The sequence below is a fragment of the Marmota monax genome, unplaced genomic scaffold (genome assembly GCF_021218885.2).
Source record: "Marmota monax isolate L192 unplaced genomic scaffold, Marmota_monax_Labrador192_F-V1.1 WCK01_AAM20220418_F8-fsc00108, whole genome shotgun sequence".
NCBI lineage: Eukaryota > Metazoa > Chordata > Mammalia > Rodentia > Sciuridae > Marmota > Marmota monax.
In genome coordinates, this window is record NW_026694593.1 from 1,853,743 (window position 1) to 1,873,882 (window position 20,140).

Here is a 20,140-nt window from a genome sequence, read left to right on the forward strand (position 1 = left end):
CTGGCCTGACACTTCGGATCCTCCTGCCTCAGCCTCCCAAGCTGCTAGGATTACCACCACTCTCAGTTAAACCCACTTTTTGCTGTTTTCGTGGTACTGGAATGGAACCAGGGCCTCATGCATGCCAGGTGAGTGCTCTAGCACTGAGCCATATCTTGAAGGCAGAGGCTGTGTCTTCTTTGTGTCTCTAGTCCCCAAGATAGAGCCTGGCATTTGGCAGGCACTCAATGAATGTTGATTGGATACACAGCCAGTTGAATGAAGAAGTCCACCTTTTCAGTCTTATCTTCTTGTAAGGAGGCTCAGGCTAGTCCACAGTTCTGCCATTAAGAGACCCGGACATTATTCACAGTTCAGCTGAGATTCCATTTCCTGTGCTTTATGGACACTGAGAGGAAGGGAACACAGATCCTGCCACCAAGCCCACTCTCACAACAATACAGCCTCAGGGTCCATAGGAAGGGCACTTACCCAGGGTCCAGTCTGCCCACAGTACCAGTAGAGAACCTGGGTGGGATGGGGTCCTGTGGCAGTAAGAAATGCCTCCCTCTCTGGGTCAGGGCACTTAAAAAGTGAAGCCCTAGGTACATTTTGACCCTTACCCTCGTCCCCTTGTGCAGTGTTTCCTATATAATCCTGACGTCACCCACCTCGGGCTCCTTGTTTTTATGTTTTGTTTGTTTTTCGGAACTGGGGATTGACCCCAGCAACCACTGAGCCACAGAGCTGGGGCCCCACTGGAGAATCCCAAGCCCTTTTTATTTTTATTGATTTTTGGGGGGCATACCAGGGATTGAACTCAGGGGCAGTGACCACCGAGCCACATCCCCAGCCCTATTTTGTATTTTATTTAGAGACGGGGTCTCACTGAGTTGCTAAGCTTTGAATTCGAGATCCTCCTGCCTCAGCTTCCTTAGCTGCTAGGATTATGTGCGTGTCCCACTGCACCGGGCAAGCTTGGGCTCCTCGGTCAGCTTTACACCTTCTCCCGTCTCTAGCCTTCTGTCCCCTCTGCTCTCCTGAGGGCTGCAGGTGCTGGAGTTATGTGCAGCCCCAGCCCCAGAAATGGGCATGTTTTTACATGAATAAAATTCCAAAGGGACTGGGGCTGGGGCTCAGCGGTAGCACACTTGCCTAGCATGGATGAGGCACTGGGTTCGGTTCTCAGCACCACATATATTATAAAAAAAAAATCAACAACTAAAAAATAAAAATCAAAAAATTACAAGGAGTATAAAAGAAACCAATTATATTGAAACACAGTTATCAAAACATTTACATTTTTGATATAGTAATATATATGCTTCTTTATTAACACATTGAAGACAAGAAAGGTCTAACAACTATGACCATTTCAAAGTAGTGATGAGAGTAAATGATCTTGTGAGATATCGTCCACAACTACAGTGCAGTCTGAAAACATCTGTGATTTCTGCCCGTTACAAAGTCACAGGTCATTAATTACTATACTGTGGTTTGCTGCCCACATACATAAGAGAATGTTAAATTTTAGGTACAGGTAAGTGAAAATAAACATTTTTTTTTTCTAGCTAGGTTCACAAATCCCTGGAATCCAAAGACCCCAGGCAAGAACCTCTGATCACATCACCATGGGAAGAAAAGAAGATAATCACTGATAGAGCCTTTAATCCCCCTGTTATTTAATCCTTACACCAACCCTGACAGGTATGGTATGGCCCAGTTTGTTTGATGGGATGGATACCTGAGGCCCAGAGAGGTTAAGGTATTTGCTCAAAGTCAACCAGGCCCAACTTAAAGCCTCTCTTGCTCTCTCCCCACAGAGCTGCCTCTCAGAGGAGATAAGCCACAGCACAGTTCAGGGGACTCTGTGGCTCAGAATCTCCCCCCCAGCCCAGGCCTTGTGCCCTGTGGAGCAGAACCAGGGGAACGGAGGGCGCCGGTCCCTTCAAATCACACACACTCGGTTATTTTTCTCTCCAGTTTATTTTTTTAGACTAAGAGCAGAGTATGAAAGTCACAGCCAAAGCACTTGAAAAAGGCCCAGGATGGGTGGGGACCACGTGGGGTGGGCAGGGCAAGGTCCTGGGATCTGGCTCCCGGCTGGCTCAGGGCTGGAAGGGAGGGGCGTCGCTGTCTCACGGTCTCCAAAAGTGTCTGTGCGTTGCATAGGTCCCGTCTTCACAGAAGACAAAAGAGGGGCCAGGGGGTCCCCGGCGGGGCCTAGCCTGGTGGGAAAGGGGTCTGAAGCTGGAAGGGGGGTCAAGGGAGGCCGGGGTTAGGGAGGGGGAAGGACTCTGTCTGTACATTATGTATAGAGATATAGAGTCTGTACATGCCTGCCTGGCACCCCAGTGCCCACCCCTGCCACCCGTCCACTGCCTGCCTCCCTAGGGGGGTCTACTTGTAAACTTGGATTTGATCCAAACCACAATCCTGCAAGTGGGAGTGGGGGGAGGGGGACGTGCTTATTGCTGTAAACAGGGGAAGGGGCAGCGGGCAGTGCTACCCCCTTGCCCATTTAGTCCCCTCCCCACGTTCTGTCCCTGGAGGAGAGTGATGGGGCACCTTTCACGTTGGCTTGCTCTCTCTGGGGCATTTTTGTCTCTCTGGGGGGACAAAAGGGGAGGGAGCCAGGGGTCAGGGAGAGGTACCAGGGGGCAGGACGTCCTGAGAACTGCCCTTTATGGCCCCAAATTTGGTACCAAACATTACAGAGCCACCAGGTCACCTGGGACCTTTGACTGTCCCTGTGCCTGGTCCACTACAGTGCCCTACCTGGAGGGAGGGGCAGAGGGAGTGGGCACAATGCATGGTGCGGACCCCACTTCCAGCCATGGGAGGGGGGGTGCAGGCCCACAGCTAGGCTTCCCGTTAAGAGGCCAAAGACTTGTCGCTTGTTCACAGCCCCGCCCCATCTCTCCCCACCAAGGCATGGGACAGAGCTAGGAGGCCAAGAGTGTCATGAGGAAGAAGGCGATGCCCACGGCCAGGGGCAGGTGTTCCCTCTTGGGGCTGGTCCCGCTGATGCTCTTCTCAAGCTTGGGCACCTGGGGGTTCTCTCCCTCAAAGTCTTCTGTGGATAGATGAACAGACAGACTGGTGAGGGCTGGGCTGCGCGCCAGGGCTGGGGCACGCGGCAGCGGCAGCAGCAGTGGAGCCAGGGACGTGACCACCCACGGGGGCAGGAAGGACAAGTGTCCCAGGGGAAAGCATGCAAGGAGAGCAGGCACAGGGGAGGGGGCTGCGATGTCAGCAGTGGCCACCAGAGGGCGCTGCGCAGACTCACCCAGCACGTTGATCCTCACATTGGGGCCCATGGTGAACTGGGGGAGAGTGGGGACCGGCTTCTCCCCGGAGTGCGATGCTGCGGGGTGGGGTGCGGGCGGGGAGAGACGAGGGGAGAGTCAGGGCCAGGACCCCCTCCCGCTGCTACAGCTGGGGAGCAAGCCCCCCTCGCCTGTGCCCTCCGCCCCCACCCACAGGAAGCCAGGGGAGCCCCAAAGCAGGGGAGCCAAGGATAGGGGTGAGGCTGGGAGTCGATGATACTCACTGGAGGCGCAGCAGACGAACACCTTCATCCTCAGACACTTCCAGTGCAGGTTGTGGGTGGGCGTGGCTGGGGAGGAGACCAGTTCTGAGTGGCCTTCTTCCAATCCGTGGCCCATGCCCCATGCCCTCCACACTGCCCTTCCTGGGCCACTGTCCTTCAGGAGCTCCCCTACCCTTTGGACATTGGTAACTAAGGCTCTGCTGTGAGCTTCCGATGCCTTTTGGGTCCCAACGGACCCCTGAAGTCCCGACCCAGGAGTCCCTCATAGGAACAGCGATTCTGAGGCCCAAACTTGGGACTGTCACCAAAGCTCTCTCTTAGCCTCACAGCAGTGACTGAGCTGAAGCCCCCAGTCCCCCAGCTCACCCCGGGCCTCCCTCTCAGCCACTCGGGCCCCTTGGGACTCCATCCCTGGCTGCCAACTCCGGCTAACTCTGGACCCCCACCCCCCGGCTGTCACTTACAGATGTAGTAGTACTCGTGGCCGGCGTGGAACTCGTAGCCCAGCGAGAAGGCGCTGTAGCGCTGGAACTTCTCCGAGAACTTGATGGGGCTATGGGGGGCGTGCGGCCGGTTGCACTCCCAGCGCTTGAAGCCCTGGCTGGCGTTGCAGGTGCGGTAGCCGCTGCGGCTCACCATGTAGAGCACGTACTGCTCCCCGCCGCCCGGCCCGGGGCCCGCTCCGGGGCCCACCCCTGAGCTGTTGTAGTGGGGGCAGTAAATGTCCAGGTAGTCGTTCACGTTCACCTGCACCGTGTAGCCTTCTCGCCGCAAGCTATGGGGAAAGGAAGCGGGTCAGAGGAGAGAAACCCCGGAGCCAGCCCGCCTGCCACACACCGCTCCCCAGACCCTCCCCGGGGGTCCCTGGAGTCCCCCGACTCTTCCTCCAAGCGCCCTCTCTTAGCCCTGTCTCTGTCCCCAGGGCCCTAAAGCCGCCAGTCTTTCACTCTCCCGGGCCCTCGCCTTCGTGGCCGGTCTTTCTCCTGATGGCCACCAGAGGGTAGCAGAGGCGCAGGGAAGCCCGGCCTGCTCCCAAAGAAGAGGGGCAGGGAGAGGGGCGGGGGAGGAGGAGCGTGCGCCTGGGTTGCCACAGAAACCGCGCAGGCCCCAGCGACTCCCAGACCCAGGCCCGGTTTCCTCCGTCCATCCCCCCTTATTTACCCGCTGGGAGGAAGGACAGAAGGATGGAAGCGAAGGGTGAAAGTGGGAGGCATCCCTTCCGTGGGAAACACACCCGCCATCGCATCTCCCAGCATGCTTCCCTGCTGCTGCTGCCAGTCCAGCCCCAAGGCCAGTCCGACAGGACTTGCCCTCACATACACACGTATGGCGGCTTCATGCATATACACGCACAAGTTCCATGGCACAGGCACAAATATGTCCACCGCCTACTCAAAGGCGGCATACTCTGGCTAAAAAGCTAAGCTGCATGTGTGCTGAGCCGCATGCCAGTACTAGTTGACCCCAAGACACTATCACTGGCCTCTGTACCTTGATCCTCACTTACCTCCACCCCAAGGCCACGGGCAATTAGGTCCCCAATAACCTGACACAACAGATCAGGGAGCCGAGGGGTTCGGCACCAAGGCCTCGTGGCATCATGTCAACAGTCAAAACTTCTGTCTCATTACAACCCACCCTTCTTCCTCTATCCTGGATGCTACTGCCCCAATAATCATGTTCAGCCAAGTAGTGGGCACAGTGCCCAGATACCACGGCTGTATCTCTCACGTTCTGGATCCCTCTCTGGAACAGAGAAGCAGATGCTGGATCCCTAGTAATCCCTACCTGCCTTGCTAGTTACCATCCAAATGATGGTCTGAACACCCTTGATTGTGGTACTGATGGGAGAAACCTCTAAGTGGGCAGAGGGACATGGAGGAGTGGGCAGGGCTTTTCTCTAGTTTTCTTAGGGTAAGAATGCACACATATTGTCAGTGAGAAGGGAGTATGGTGGACACAGAAAGACAGGAGATATCAGGCAAAATGTCAAACCTCTGGGATCCCCACTCCCTGGGAATTCCCCGAGGGGAGGGACTGGCTGTCTGTGTCACTTGGTACCACCCAGTTCCATAAGCAGTAATTAGATCAATTAGGGAAATGAACTTGGAGGTCTGGGCATGAGATGGGGCCTTGAGGGTCCTTTCCCACCTTACCCCACTTCCTTGGCTTTGCCTATACTACCCCCTCCCCAAGCAAGCCCTTCCAAACTTGGCAGTGAGGTGGATAGGTGAGAGCCCGTGTTTGGGCACCCCAGTAAGCATGGGCACAGCCTCCTTGAGTCATCAGGAATGCCACCAGTCCCACTTGGTTCCCATGGGAGTGATGGGTCACTCAGGCCCCTCCCTGGCCCTGGCACTCAGGTGGGCAGGAGTCTCAGCCTGGGGCACTGGGAGCAGGAAAACGGGTTAGACCAGGCCTGGCTCTTAGCCGCCTCCCTAGGCTTGCCTGTCCATCCCAACCCCACACAGTCTCCTGTTCCTCCCCTCAGGCTTTGGGGAGGGGGCCACCAGTGGCAAGATGCCAGGCGTGGGGCAGTTGCACAGCCACACTAGGGCCTCTGTCCTTGAGCCTCGCCCGTGTTTCCAATCCCATTCTGAAGGAGCCCCTCCCTGCCGCACCACCTAGTTCCTCCTATAACACACCCCATTCCAGCAGGGAGCAAAGCCAGCTCCAGAGATATTCCTACAGGTACCTGGGTTTCCTCAAGCGGGTGGGACCAGTCTTACAAAAGGTCACTGGGTGACCACAAGGAAAGAGAAGCTACTTCTTACTTATCCCTGTGCTAGGTGGCAGGAAAAACCATGAAATGTTCTCCAAAGCTGGGCACGTGGGAGAAAGATCTGCCGATGGGACGGCGGTGCCCATTTGGTATCTGGTGGAGGGGGGTGGTGTGGAGGGACAGCACAAGGTCTGGCCAGGAATCCCTACGGCAACTCCGAGGAGACTTGTCTGTTTGGCTTGGGCGCTTTAATTGAATCTGTCATCCTCCTTCGCCCTGGCAGTGAAGAGGGAGGTGCCCCTAAGTCCAGCACAGCTCCGCAGTAACTCCGCCTCCAAGGCCCCACAGCCCGGTGGTAGGTGGGCTGGGATCTGGGGGCAGTGCTGCGTCCAGCACCTTCGGGCAGTTTTCTACCCCTCCCCTTCATCCTCATGTTGCATCCTCTCTCTCTCCCCCAGAAAGGAGCGTGTCCACACGTACCTAGACCGGGTGCCCCCTCGCCCCGTTATTTCAGTTTGTCCCGGTTCGCACCACCCTCGAGGCACGTCTCGACCCCTTATTCCTTCAGCACCCCGCCTGACCCCCGCTGGCCCTGAGTGCCCGCGGAGGGGGCTGGCTGGGCGGCGCGGGGAGCGGGGAAGGAGCAAGCTTCTCCCCCCGGGGCAATTAGGGGCTGGTAAACAGGGTGTCTCACAAGACCAGGGAGTGTGGGAAGGATCCCAGGGGGCTCCAAACTTGCTAGATCCCTGTCCCCGGCCTCCGACGCCCGGGTGCAGAGTTAAGGGAGTGAAGGAGAGATGTGGAGAGACCTGCTTCTTCCCTCCAGCGCGCGCCCCCGAGGCTGCGCGCCGCCCGCTCCAGCAGGCGAGGCCAGACCACGTGTGCGCGGCGTGGGGTCCGCGCGTGGGGCTCGGGGGTGGCGTGGGGGTGGCGATGGGGCCGGTGGAGGCGGCGGCGGGAAGGATCAAGGGGCGGCGCGCGCACGATGACACCCCCGCGCCCCCCAGGCACCGGGGCCTGCACACCCCACGGGTCCGGGTCTGGTGAGCCAGGTCCTGGGCCTGGGGCTCCCCCGGGCCGCGTCGGGTGAAGGAGAATCTGCGCGCCCGACACCCCCGCCCCTCGTCCCTGCGACAGCGGCGGCGGCGGCGGCGAAGGTTTATTGATCTGCAGCGGCGGAGAAGAGCGAGAGACCCGCCGAAAGCGAGGCACAGAGATGGAGTGAGACACAGACACACGGGAGAGGAACAGAGACGGATTCCCCGGGAAGGGAGAGGGCGAAGCGGCGGGAGAGAGAACCAGAAACCGAGAGAGGGAAGAGGAGACTGGGACCCGAGGCTTGGAAAACGGGAGAGACCCAGAGGCCATCAGAGAGGCCCACAGATAGTAGAGATGAAGACAGAGAAACGCAGAGGGGAGAATCAGGGACGCAGGAGGATGCAGGGCAGGAAGTCGGAGCCAGAGAACACAGAGAAGACCATCAGGGAAATAGTAGAGCCTCAATAAATATTTGTTGAATGAATGTGTGAATGAAAGAGATCTGCAACAGAAACATTTCAGATAGACAGGTAAGGGGACAGCTGGAGAATGATGTTCCTAGGCTTCTTGAGACAGAGTATTAACACCTCCTTAGATCTGCAAAGAAATGAAGCACAAGGCAGGGGCAATATATTTGGCTATCAGCCTCACCCCCACCCCCAAATCAATTCTGGGCTCAGGGGCCCCTCAACTTCACGTTTCTCATGCTTCCCTCCAACACAGTCCTTCCATCCCTAGTTTCTGGGGCGCGCAGGGAACAGGTCTTTCCTATTCCGGGAGCCTAGGCAGAGGGGCTGAATGGGGGCCAGAGGGCTAGGTCGTGGCTGCTGTGCAGAGGGTACTGCCCCTAGGTCTGTCAAAGGAGGCCACTGCACGTGTCCCACCAGCACTCTCTCACGTGACCCTCAGGAGGCGGGGTCGTGAGACCCTCCCCACGTGACCCCAAGGGGCAGAGACCCTCCGCACGTGACGGGAGGTGGGAGCCAGGAGCCAGCTCACGTGACTGGGGGGAGGGGGCGCGGGAGCCTGTGGCTCGGCCCGGCCCCGCCCCCAGCTCCCCGGCCCTCTCCACTCCCGGCTCCGGAGCACGTCGCTCTCACGATTTATGGGGCCGCGGCTGCCGCAGTGAGGGAGCCGGGGAGCCCGGGCGCAGCGGCAACAAAGGCCCGGGAAGCGAGGCGGGGGCGGCGGCAGCCTCTCGGCCGGGTGCGTGCCCCCTCCTACCTGGCCGGTCCAGGCCCGCACGGGAGTGGAGCAGGCAGAAAGGAGGCTCTCGGAACCGGCACCCCACCCCCTTTCGGAGCTTTCACCTGCGCCCAGGTGTGCGCGGGGGAGGACAGTCGGCTCAACCCCCAGGCCATCCCGCGCCTCTCCCTCCGGCTTCCCCTAAGAACGTGGGGTGCCCAAGGGTGCGGGGAACCCGGGCCCCTCACCTGCGAGCTCTCCACTCCCGGCCAGACTCGGCCCGAGCGGGGGTCGGACGTGGGAGTCTGGGGGAGGGGGCGAGCTAGATGGAGCCGAGAAGTCAGCCCTCGGCGCCCCCCGAGATCCTGGAGTCCCGCTCCGGGGGGGAGGGGCGCATCCCCACCCCCGAGGTTTCCATGGGAAGCGAGAGGGGGGCGTCGTTGGCTCATCCCCACCCCCAGTCTGACACTCCGGGCGCGAGGAGGGAGAGAGGGGGAGGCGCAGAGCCCCAAACAACAAAGAGCGGAGCGGCGAGCGACAGCCCCTCCCGCGGAAGGTTGGGGGTCGCGGCCACCAGGCCCTCCCGGTCGTCTCCCCTGGGGTCTCGCCATTTGCTCCCTAGTCGCCCCCAGGGTGGGGAGCTAGGGACCGCGCTGCCGCCACCGCCCGGGCAGGTGTGACAGTGACCCCCCACGTCCCCAGGGATCCCCCTACCCACACAGGCACACACGGAGGCGGCCAAGGGTGATACACACAGCGGCTCCGCGGGGAGGAGAAGACAAGGGCAGCAAGGACTGAGCCGAACGAGGACCCGGCCCCGCAGCCGGCCCCCGTCCGCCGCGCCACACACCCGGGAAACCACACGGCGGCCCCGACACTCGTCCAGACCGCGGCGGCGCCAACAGCCACCCCAACCCAGACGCGGCCGGCCACGCGGACCCGGACCGCAGCCCCCTCCCCAATCCGCCGCCCGCTCCCACCCCCAGACGATCGCCGACGCAGACACACAAATCACACTCAGACACACACGCACACTGACAGCCGCGCACGCCCGCTCACACTTGGTGCCATACGCCGATCCCGGCCCGGGAGTGTGTGTTGAGTGTGTGACACGCCGACATCTCCTCCCTTCTCTCCCGGGTACCCCACGTACCGTCCTAACCAAGCAGCAGTCTCCAACTCGGCGACCCAGCCCCGGTACACCCTAGCGGGTCTATTCGCACCAGCAGGGCGGCCCACTCCCCTTGGTTTCGGGGAGGCGCTGGGTCGTACTCCCCGCCTCAGCTCGGTACCCCACTTTTAGAAGCTTGAGTACTAGGCAGCACCCCTTGAAACCCTCATGGCCGAAAACAGGTCATCCCTGGGCCCCTAAATGCGGCGGCCTATCCCCGGCACCCCAGCGCCCCAGATGCCAGTCCGACCTATGAGAGTGCAGATGCGGGGGTACGGGACAGGGGCACGCTGCTCCCGAGGCGGGTGGGGAGAGGCCAGTGTGGGGTGGGGGCCCGCAGACTCCTCCGCACGGCCTGAGCGCGCCTTACTACACACCAGCAGCCTCGCAGACGGCCCCCCGAGTTTCACAGACGCCCACGGAGTGCATCCCCCTCTCCCTCGCTTCCCAGCCCCCAGCTCTGTTCTCCCAGGACTCCCACCCGTTGCTCCCCCAGGACTTCCTGGGCCCCCCAACTCCCCTCTGGCTGAGGCGGGATTTCCCGGGCCCCCGACTCACTGCTGGTTGGAGCTGTTCCAGTACACCGCATGCCGGTTCCCCAGCGCCCCCCCGGGCCCCTGGGCCAGCAGCGGCAGCAGCGGCACGGGCACGAGCAGCAGCAGCAGCAGCAGCGGAGCCGCCGCCATCCCCGGAGCCGCCGCCGCCGCCGCCCCCCGACTGAGCCCCGTGCTCCCGGCTTCTCAGCTTCCCAGCTCCCCGCTGCCGCCGCCGCCGGCCCCCAGCTTTAGGCCACGCCCACAGCGCTACCCTCCGCCCTCCTGGGCGCGCCCCGAAGCCCGGCCCCCGGCGCGCTCCCGCCAGGCCCCTCCCCGCTGGAGCCGGGAGCGTGCGGCGCGTGGGAAGCGGGGGCGTGCTGCTCCTTCGAAAAGACCAGCGCACACCTAGGTTGTGTGCTGCGGCTGGTCCCGGGTGCTTTGCTCCCTCCAGGCTGGAATCCACGACAAGGATTTGGGATTGTGGGCCCACTCATTTCTAGGATAGAGTGAAGGAGTCTTGAGAAGAATAATTAGGACTAGACCTCCTTCCTGTCTGAAGAATTGGCCCCTTTGCTCCCTCCATGCCACTTTTCCTTTGTGCATGAGTCAGGTGGACACAGAAGAGTAGTACAGCCCTCAGGTGAGGACCAAGGACCTGACAGCTGGACCTGGAGCCCCCAGCTGAGCCTGAGGCTTGTTTTTATTGGAGGAGGAGTGGATCTCAGCCCCCAAGAATGTCAGTAGTGGGTATAAGCAGGGTCTTTGGCAGTCCAGGCCCAAGGCCCAGCTGAAGCTGAGCAGGGTTTCCTGAACGTTTACAAAGAGATCCTCATTTGCTCTCAGGCAGGCTCCTTCCAGGTGGGCCATCTGTGTCCTCAGGCATTCCCACTCCTACTCCCAGAGGTGCTGGCTCCGAGGGCAGAAAGTAGATTACCTTCTGTTTCAGCTCTCACCTCAGCCATTGTCCTCACAGGGACACCCAAGCACACACATCTCATAGACACACACATTCAGGAAAATGTCACAGACACCCAGAGGCAGAGAACTTAGAAACACAGTCACCCGATGCACAGACACACATAGGTAAAGTTACTATCCACTAGAGTTCTGAAGAAACACAGGCCTGTAGACACAGAGACTAAAAGCACACACCCAAACTCATACATGCACAGAAAGGACACCCACGCAAACCCACATGCCCTCTCTGAAACAGACATACTTCTTTACCCAGGAAGTAGGAATTCAGGGGAAGGATCCTGAATACAGATCTCAATTGTCTATCCCTTATCACTTCTCTTTGGAGAGGCTAAGACTAAGAGTGACTGGGCAGAACCAGGTTTGACTGGGTTCCCAAGACCCACTCCAACCACCTGTGGCCAGGGAGGCAGGCATGACGCTATTTTGTTACTGTGCTTTAGGAGAGAGGATGCAGGGGCACCTCCCATCTGCTTATCCTTGACAGGACAGGGTCCTGACCACAAGATAGTCTCAGGTGCGGGGTTTGGGGGAGGGGAAATGCCATTCAGAAGAGGCTCTATGAGGGCTACCAGGCAAGAACAGCCTCTATCCTCTCCAGGCTTCCCCCCCCCCCCCCAGGAGATCTCTCTTTTTATGAGCCAGAAAATAAATTAGGCCCCTTGGGATGGGAGTGGGGGACTCTGCAAACAGCTCTCCTGCCCCCAGACTCCTCTTCCCCGGGAGACTTGTTTCACCCAAATGATGCTAACCTGCCTACTCCAGGGGCCACAAATCCCAGTCCCTATCCCTGTCCCCTGATCCACAAAGGTAGGCTTCTTTCTGTTGGGCCCACAGTTGGCAGAGAGGCTGTCTGTATTCACAGTGAGTGGGAGCTTGCTGCTTTGGTCCAGGACTTTCGATTCCAATTTGAAACCTTAAATCCCTGCTTATAGCATTTGGGTCCTGCTTAAAGATTTGGGCCCTTTTCTGTAAGGCCCAGATACTCCTCTTTAGAATCTAGCACACCCACATCCTCCCTCCAATAATAACTGAGCCCTTCCCCTTGAATCTGGAACCCTCTCCTTAGGATTTAAGCAACTTTCTTTATGGGGTTTAAGCCTGGGTTTTGAGTGGAGGTATTCTCTGTGGGCCTATGCCTGTGTCCATGGGACCTGATGCTCTGTCTACCTAGGTCTCTGTTCCTGGGGGCTGCTGACTGATTGGGGCCTTTTATGTGGATTAGAAGAAGCACCCCTCTATGCAGACTCAGTCCTGAGGGCGCATCTCTTGGCAAGTGGTCCCTTTGTGCAAAAACAAAGGTGTTGCTTCCTTCAGTGGGAGGTGGCCCTCTGTGTCTCCCTGACTTAGTGAGGGAGCTGGGGTGCTGTTAGCCTCCTCTTGTCCCTTGTGTGGCTCCTTTGTGCTGTCTACAAACTGTACAACTGTGGGTGTGGAAGTCCTGTCTATAGAATGTGCACCTCCACCTGTAATGCCTTGGCCTGTCTATAGGCCTCTACTGATGGGGACTGGGCTTTTCTGGGGAACAGGTCCCTATTATAAGATTTTGGCCACTGTCCATGCCTGGGACCTGATCTGAAGGTCCAGGCCTCTCTCTGGCATTTGGATCATGGAAGGATCCAGTCCCCTATCAGTGGGGTCTAGGCCTTGATTTATGTCTGTGATTTGAATCACTCCTGTGATTCACAGTAGGATGCATATTTGACTTGCAATCCAGTGTGCCCTTGTTTGTGTGTGCACACACAGTGAGTTTTATGAAATAATACTTAACCTTAGTATAGAGGATGCTCTTTTATATTTTTCTTCTGCTCTATTCTTTTTTTTTTTTTTTTGGTAGCAGGGATTGAACCCAGTGGTACTTAACCACTGACCCACATCCCCAGTCCTTTTTATTTTTTATTTGGAGACACAGTCTTTCTAAGTTGCTGAGGCTGGCTTTGAATTTGTGATCCTCCTGCCTCAGCCTCCTGAATTGCTGGGATTACAGGTGTGTGCTACTGCATCTGGTTTCTGCTGTATTCTTAAAATTAAAATAATAATAAAGTGAAAAGCTGGTAGAGAATCATAAAATTAATTTCTTGACTGCATCTCCCCCAGTGGGTTGCAGCCTATGGTATAAAACCCTGGTGCAGAAGATCCAGCTGATCTCTGTGCAGTGAGGGCCTCTGCAAGGCTGGGGTTGTCCCTGTGGGACTAGTCCTCTCTCTAGGGCCTCTAGCCTCTTTTCTCCTTACCTACAGGCTCTGCCTTCATCTCCCTCCATCCCTGGAGCTTGCCAGAACACTACTGGCTGCCATGAGGTCTCCAGGAACACAGAGCCCAGGCCCCCTGGGAGCCCTCTGACAGGGTGCCTCACTCTCCCCCATCCCCAGGGCACAAGGAAGCAGGGGGCTGAGCAGGTCTGGGGCAGAGGGAGATCTCAGGCTGTGTGGCCCAAGGCAGCTCCGGGACAGCGGGTGGCAACCACAGAGCTGAGCTGTGTTCAATAAATCATGGAGGCTAGGGCCTGGGGGAGGGGGAGGTCGGAGGGAAGCGGGGGGGGGTACGGATAAATAATTCATTAAACAAATAAACAAGGAGCCTGTGAGATGGAAGATCGGGCACGCGTGTGAGCAGAAGCAGCTGCCAGCTCCAGGCATGAAATATTCACAGGTTCTGCACCTTGCCCAGGGCCCATGTGTGTGCCCCAGCACCACAGGCTGTTGGTGCCATCCTAACCCGGGTGCCAACAGAGAGGGTGATCCATGTGTCTCTTGATTTCCACGTGAGTGTGTCAGCATGACTCTGTGGTGTGCTACCCTCCTTGAGTTGACATGGTACCACCCACATGGCTGACAACAGAGGACACAGTGCACCATGGTCCAAGACACAGGAAATTAGGAGGCAAGGTTGACTGGTAGGGTCAAGGAGCAATGACCTTGGATTCTAGTCATGCCCTGATTCCTCCAAGGAGTTCAGCAAGCCAAAAGGCCTGAGCCTGAGTGGGGTGGCACTTTTGGGGTGCTACATTAGAGGAGTGTGTGAGTCTTCTGCATCCACTTTGAGAAAAGCTCGGTGGGAGGCCGCATGCTTCACAGAAACACGGGCTTGGGCTTGAATGCTATTCCACCCCTCTCCAGCCGCTGATCACTAACTTCTCTGGGATTATTTTCTCATCCATTCACTGGGGATAACAGCATTTCATCTGTTTGAGGAGTGGTTGTTACGTTAAGATCTACAATATCTGACAAGCACTGAGCACAGTGTTTAGGGCCCAGAGGGGGCTTGATTAGCGGAAGCCTTTTCTTCTTTCTTTCCCTCATGTGGTGACGGAACCCAGGGCTTCCTGCATGTCAGGCAAGTGCTCTACTTCTGAGCTACACCATCATCATTCTTATTAAGAATTGTTTCCTGGGGCTGGGGCTGTAGCTCAGGGGCAGAGCGCTTGCCTAGCACGCATGAGGCGCTGGGTTCGATCCTTAGCACCACGTAAAAATAAAAATAAAAATAAATAAAATAAATAAAGGCATTCTGTCCATCTACAACTAATAAAAAAAATGGTTATCTCCTAAGCCTGTAGATGTAGCTCAGTGGTAGAGCACCTGCCTCGCACATGCAGGACCTTGAGTTCAATCCCCCAAACCACACACACAAAGTTAACTCCTGCCTTGCGTAGTGGCATGCCTGTAATCCCAGGAAATTGGGAGGCTGAAGCAGGAGGATCACAAGTTCAAGGCCAGCCTCAGCAATTTAGCAAGACCCTGTCTCAAAATAAAAAATGAAAAGGGCTGGGGATGTGGCTCAGGGGTAGAGTGCTCCTGGGTCCAATCCCCAGCACCCTCTTCCAAAAAGAGTTATCTCCTAGCTCTGCCTACTTGGACCTGTCACAGACTCTCTCTTCCATTTGTTCCCCCTCCTTTCCAAGCTTCCTTAACAGCTACCACAGGAGGAGAGGGGACTTCGTGCTTGGGAAGTAGAAAAAGATTATATGGACTGAGGGGAAAAGGAAGTTACTATTAAAAAAAAAAATGAAGACCTCTCCTTGACAGTGTGGAAGAAGGGGCCCTTTACCTTCTCAGAACCCAGAGCCTCTTCCTTACCCCTAAAACTCTCCCTAGATCCAGAATTTCACTTTTTAGAAAGTGGCTATTAAGGAGAAAGAGGGAAATGGAGTGAGGTCTTTGAGCCAAACCAGACCCACCCCAGCTGGTCTTCAATGAGGAGCTCTGGCCCCCATCTGCTCCCCGCTGTCAAGGGCTTCCCCGGCAAAGGTGACTATGTCTGGGCAAAGCCCAGAAAGGTGGCATCCCAGAGTGGGTGGGGAGAATCCAGGCTGGAGACAGCCTTGGAGGGCTGGGGTGGAGTATCTGGAATCTTCCCAATAGGGCCTAGCATTCCCCAGCCCTCTGTGTCCCCTGGAAAGGATCGGCTGCCTGGAGGAGAGAGCCAGCAGACAGGTCTGAGCCGGCCTGCTCCTCCACAGACAGGAGCCAGCGGGGGAGGGGGCCTGGGATCTTGGTGGGGATTGGTATCTGTAACCCTCATCTCTCCTCTGGGGAGTCGAGGGCAGAGGGGTCTGTGACCCAGACTCACCACACTGCAGCCTGAGGCCCAGTGTTTTGCCTCTTGCTTGGCCAGCCTGCTGCCACTTGGGGAGGTAGGATCTGGGTCCCCAGGTGTGAACATATTTCTGCCCACCCCTTCCCAAGAAGCCAACATCAGTTTTCCACTTCCCCTCCCCTGGGCTGGGCAGGTTCAGGCCAATCTACACAAGAGCTTCACGGCAAACATTGATCTGTAACAAAACCACAATATGTGTTCAGAAGAAGGGATTCCAGACACAGAGAGATGCAGGGAAGGTACATACCCACTCAGAAACAGACATGCAGATGCCAAGCATACAGCTCTGTGGAAGTAGACACCACAGTCCTGAAAACTCATGTCCACATGGCCCCATGCTGTGTCAATTTCACAAATATTATTAGCTGTACACATCTCCCTGCCATAATTTCATCCTTCAAAATCAAAGCCTTCTCTGATGGCCCATTTCCCCTGTGTCCTCATAGTATGTGGCTCTCTATTAGCACTTGTGTTTGGCATTATCAGTATTCATTGGCCAGTTTGTCTCTGATGATTACTTAAGGGAAGGGATCTTGTCTCATGCAAGTGTGTATCTCTAACATCTAACATGCAACCTAGTATTTAGTTAGTAGGTGAGGTGTTTACTAAATAATTGTGAGCCAATGAACAAAAGAATAAATGAATTTGGAGAGCGGACACTCATTCCTCGAATCCCCAGAAGCCCCCAGAGGATAACCAGCGGATGGGATCTATGCCTCTGGCCCTGCCTTCCTGTCTCCAGGTGCCTGACCTCACTGTTTCTCAGCTTTTCCAAAGGTCCTCTTTCCCCCCTTCTTCCCTCAGTGTGAAATTATGAATCTATGAATCGGAGTCCCACCTGAGGGCTGGTAGGCAAGGTAAGGGTTAATAACACCTCATTAGTGTTTAATTGGAGGAAGGAAGCTGCTCTGGCACCAGACAGGTGGGCAGGCCTGCCCCTTGCTGAAACCAGGCATCCCTGGCTTCAGCACCCCAGCAGGCCTGTTGGTGATTTGGCCCTGGAGACCCTCAACCCAGCTGGGGCACCTCCCCCCACCACTTGCTTTGCCAATTTCCTCTCCAGGCAGTACAGACCAACACTCCCCATCTGTCACCCAACATCCAGAGGGGGAGGCAGGCTCCTTATCCTTTCTCCTTTAGCTAGGCTTTGCCCCCTCCCACCTCTAGGAGACATTGGAGAGTGGGAGGAGGGGTGGGGCATGGAGTGAGACAACTGAGGAATAGATTAGAGAGCTACCGAGGGATAGATTCCAGGAAGAGACAAGCCGACAGGGCTGGGGATGTGGAGATGTCTGCCCAATTTGACCTTAAATGAAGAGAATGCAAATGAGATGCAGACGATATGCAGACGAACACAAGGATTTCTGAATTGACATTCCTGGTGGCAGCGGTGGTGGCAGCGGCTCTGCACCCAGGACCCCAACGCTGCCTCCAGTAACCCTCTCCTAACCTTTCTGGGTTAAGTGGCGCTGACCATTACTTCTAAAAAAAGGGTCTCTAAAGATAAGGGCTTGGTTGGGCTGGGCTGCTGGACCTGGGAAGCTGCGCTCCACCCCAGCTTCCTGGCCCCAACCCAACCACCCACCTAAGCTGAGGAAGCAGCTGGGGCAACCACCACTCTCCAGGTTATGCGCTCGGACGCACCGTCGGTTGCTATGGGGACCCCCTCTTCGCTTCTAGGCCCGAACCAATGGGCACTACGGCTGGTGACCTCATGCCCTAGGCCCCGGGATTCTATTGGCTATTTGGAATACCAAGTGCATCCTTTGCCACTGCGTCACAGCTGGGGATCCCCCGACGACCCCAGCTAGCCAGGCTGAAAGATGGGCGGGCCACGAACTTACAATGTGCTGAGTGCACTAATGAGCAAAGAAGGAATAAAACAGGAGGGGTTACAGAAGGAGAGGGTTGCTCTTGAGAGGGAAGGGGCGATTTGTGACCCCGGAAAGTGTGGCGCAGGATCCAGGTCGCAGCGACCCGAGCTCGCAGGCCTCAGGCCAGGGAGACAGGGCGAGGTGAGGCTGAGTGGAGTCTTGGAGTCTTGTTCCGAGAGACTCGGGCAGGCCCAGCAATTTGAAGGCCCCACCCTCAGCTGTCTAACGCCGTTGAGTTTAGGGGAGATCGGTGACGCCCCAAAACTTGCAGGCCTGCCTAGACTCCTGGAACCGCGCCCTGGAACATGCCTCGAGGATTTCTGGTGGGTAGGGCGCGGTGCCCAGCGCCTTCAGCCAGTCTCGGCCCCATGAGCCATGAGCCCCATGAGCGAGGGCGCCGGCCCGAGACAGCCGTCCACGCAGGGTCGGGACTCAGAGGAGAGCGAATGGAAGGAGGCCGGCGTGGCCCGAGCGCACGCGGCAGGAGGCTGGGTTTGAGAGCCCCCAGCCCGGCTCCTGCGGTCGCCTAGGACCCGCCCTCGCACCTGCAGAGAGCGGGCGGCCGGGGAGGGCGGGTGCCCGTGTCAAGTGTGCGCGTCCGACTGACGGAGGGCGTGTGTCTGGGTGCAGGCGAAGGCGACTGGGCCCCGAGTCTTTCGCACATGCGTTCTTATCAGTGGCGGATCCGCGCGCCAGCGGGACTCGGGAGCGCGCGTGCCTCCATCCGCGAAGACGGGGTGTCTGGGGCCGCAGGGAGCGGGCCGAGACCCCCGCCGTCTTGAACCAGGGTGTGCGCTGCTGCCCGGTCCTCCCTGGCCTGCACGGGCTGGTTTCTCTGGTGAGGGGCGGGGGGGGGATCAGTATAGTCGGTTTCCATGGCAACATACTGACACCTTCGCGATTGACGGTAGAGAGGAACTCGAACCCAGAACCAGAAGATCCGGCCATAGCTCCTTCAGCTCAGCTGCATCCTCTCCTCTGCGCCTCAGCCCCCGCTAGGGATCAAGGTTTGGGGTGAGGGCCATAACAGAACCACGCAGGGACACGCACCTACAGACGCAGCATTTTCTGAAAGTGGCCTCGAAGGCGGGGAGGGGTCGCCTCCGTCGGCGGTGCTGCCCCCCACCCCGGCCTGAGCCAGAGCCCTGGAATGAACGTGACGGGGACTGGCAAAGTCGGGCTCTAGGCGGTGGGGAGAGGGCCCTGCCCCTTTGGAGAGGGGGACCGAGGTGTGACCCAGGTGCGCCAGAGGGCGGGGGAGAGGTGGGCAATCTCAGCCTCTCGGCGTCCGGACCCGGCGCCCTCCCGCTCCCTCCTCCCCGTGTTCACACGCCGCCTCTCGCTGCCGCAGCCCGGCCGAGCTAATCAGCACAACATCCACCTATCGATCGCGGGCTGGGTGCCAGGCGGGCCGGCACCTCGCCAGAGGAGGCTGCGGGGCACTGGGCGGGTACGGCACAGCTGCAGGGGAAAGGCACCCCTTCCCCTGCCTCCACCCAGGGCACCGTTCAGAAAGAGGGGCCTGGCTGGGCTCCGGGGTTCGTAGCCTCGCCCGCCAGAGGTGGGAAGAGACCGTGTTGGCTGAGAGCAAAGGGGGCCCTCCCTCCTCAGCCCCACCCCCTCCTCCTTATAAAAGCCAAGAACAAAGAGGCCGCCGGGGAAGGAGGCTTTGATCTGACCCCACCTTCCAGTTCTAGGCCAGGCACCGCCCAGAGTGCCCTTGGGGAGGGGGAGGGACACCCAGCTCGCAGGGACCCAGGCCTCCTGAAACCCGGGGGCTGTCTTTTCACTGCCCCTTGCTTTTGCCCCAGCACCCTGTTAGGTGCTGCCAGTGCTTGGGTAGTGCCCCAAGCGGGTGGGCTTTCAGAAGCACTGCCCCCTCAGTCCAGGAAGCGGCTAGGGAGGTAGAAGAGGGTGCCAAGCTCCACAGCTGCTGCTGGCACTCACCCACACTGCCCAGAGGGGTGCCCACTGAGGCCTGGCATAGATGGCCTGGGCACAGCTGGCATGGAGGTCAGGCCAAGCCAGGCTGAGAGTACATGCTGCAGGAGTCTTGGGGTCAGGGAAGGAGCCAGAGGGCAGCAGGTTAGGGAGGGCAACAGAAAGATGGGTGCTTTATTGAAGGCTTGGTCCAGACACTTTATAAAAAATACAAACTGGCATGAAATTCAACCTCATGACAAGTCCGTCTTCACGGAAGACAAGTGAGTGACCCCCTGGGGACGGCAAGGTGCTGCCCCAGGGAAGAAGCCTAAAGGGCACAGAGAGCAGGGCTCTTCCTTTGCCCTGGGCCGGCAGTCCACCTGTCCCCAGGTCTTCTGCCTTGGCCCTCGTGGCTCAAGGGTTCCATCCCACTAAATCCCAATCTTCTCATGGAGGGAGAGAATCCTCAAGGCAGCTGATGAGGCCTGTTTGTCCCGGCTCTCCTCTGGGGTGCCCAGGGCTGTCTGCAGCTCCTTTGCAGCTCTTCTCCAGCTGTGACGAGTGGGCAGACTCAGGTGGCAGTCC

The 20,140-nt window shown here is 57.9% G+C and overlaps 1 protein-coding gene across 2 annotated transcripts; it reads right to left on the reverse strand.

Annotated features, from left to right (window-relative positions):
* Positions 1-1,312: 1,312 nt before the first annotated feature.
* On the reverse strand, positions 1,313-10,334 carry Efna3 (ephrin A3). 2 transcript variants are annotated; one of them, XM_046421461.2, is made up of 5 exons: positions 10,207-10,334; positions 3,997-4,307; positions 3,533-3,598; positions 3,269-3,346; positions 1,316-3,055 (listed from the first exon to the last, which is right to left on the reverse strand). In XM_046421461.2, the coding sequence occupies exons 1-5, from the start codon at positions 10,332-10,334 to the stop codon at positions 2,925-2,927; spliced, it is 714 nt and encodes a 237-aa protein (XP_046277417.1). In that variant the 3' UTR covers positions 1,316-2,924. The 2 variants fall into 2 exon arrangements, with proteins under 2 accessions (XP_046277418.1, XP_046277417.1); XM_046421462.2 differs by lacking the exon at positions 3,269-3,346 and having other exon boundaries at positions 1,313-3,055.
* Between the last annotated feature and the right edge of the window lie 9,806 nt (positions 10,335-20,140).

Bases quoted from the DNA above. Each gene is read 5' to 3' on its own strand.
- Efna3 (XM_046421461.2), bottom strand. From the start codon at position 10,334: ATGGCGGCGGCTCCGCTGCTGCTGCTGCTGCTGCTCGTGCCCGTGCCG. The intron at 3,599-3,996 runs GTAAGTGACAGC...TCTCCTCCCCAG, and splicing joins CCACGAGTACTACTACATCT to CCACGCCCACCCACAACCTG. The intron at 3,056-3,268 runs GTGAGTCTGCGC...ATCTATCCACAG, and splicing joins TGTGAGGATCAACGTGCTGG to AAGACTTTGAGGGAGAGAAC.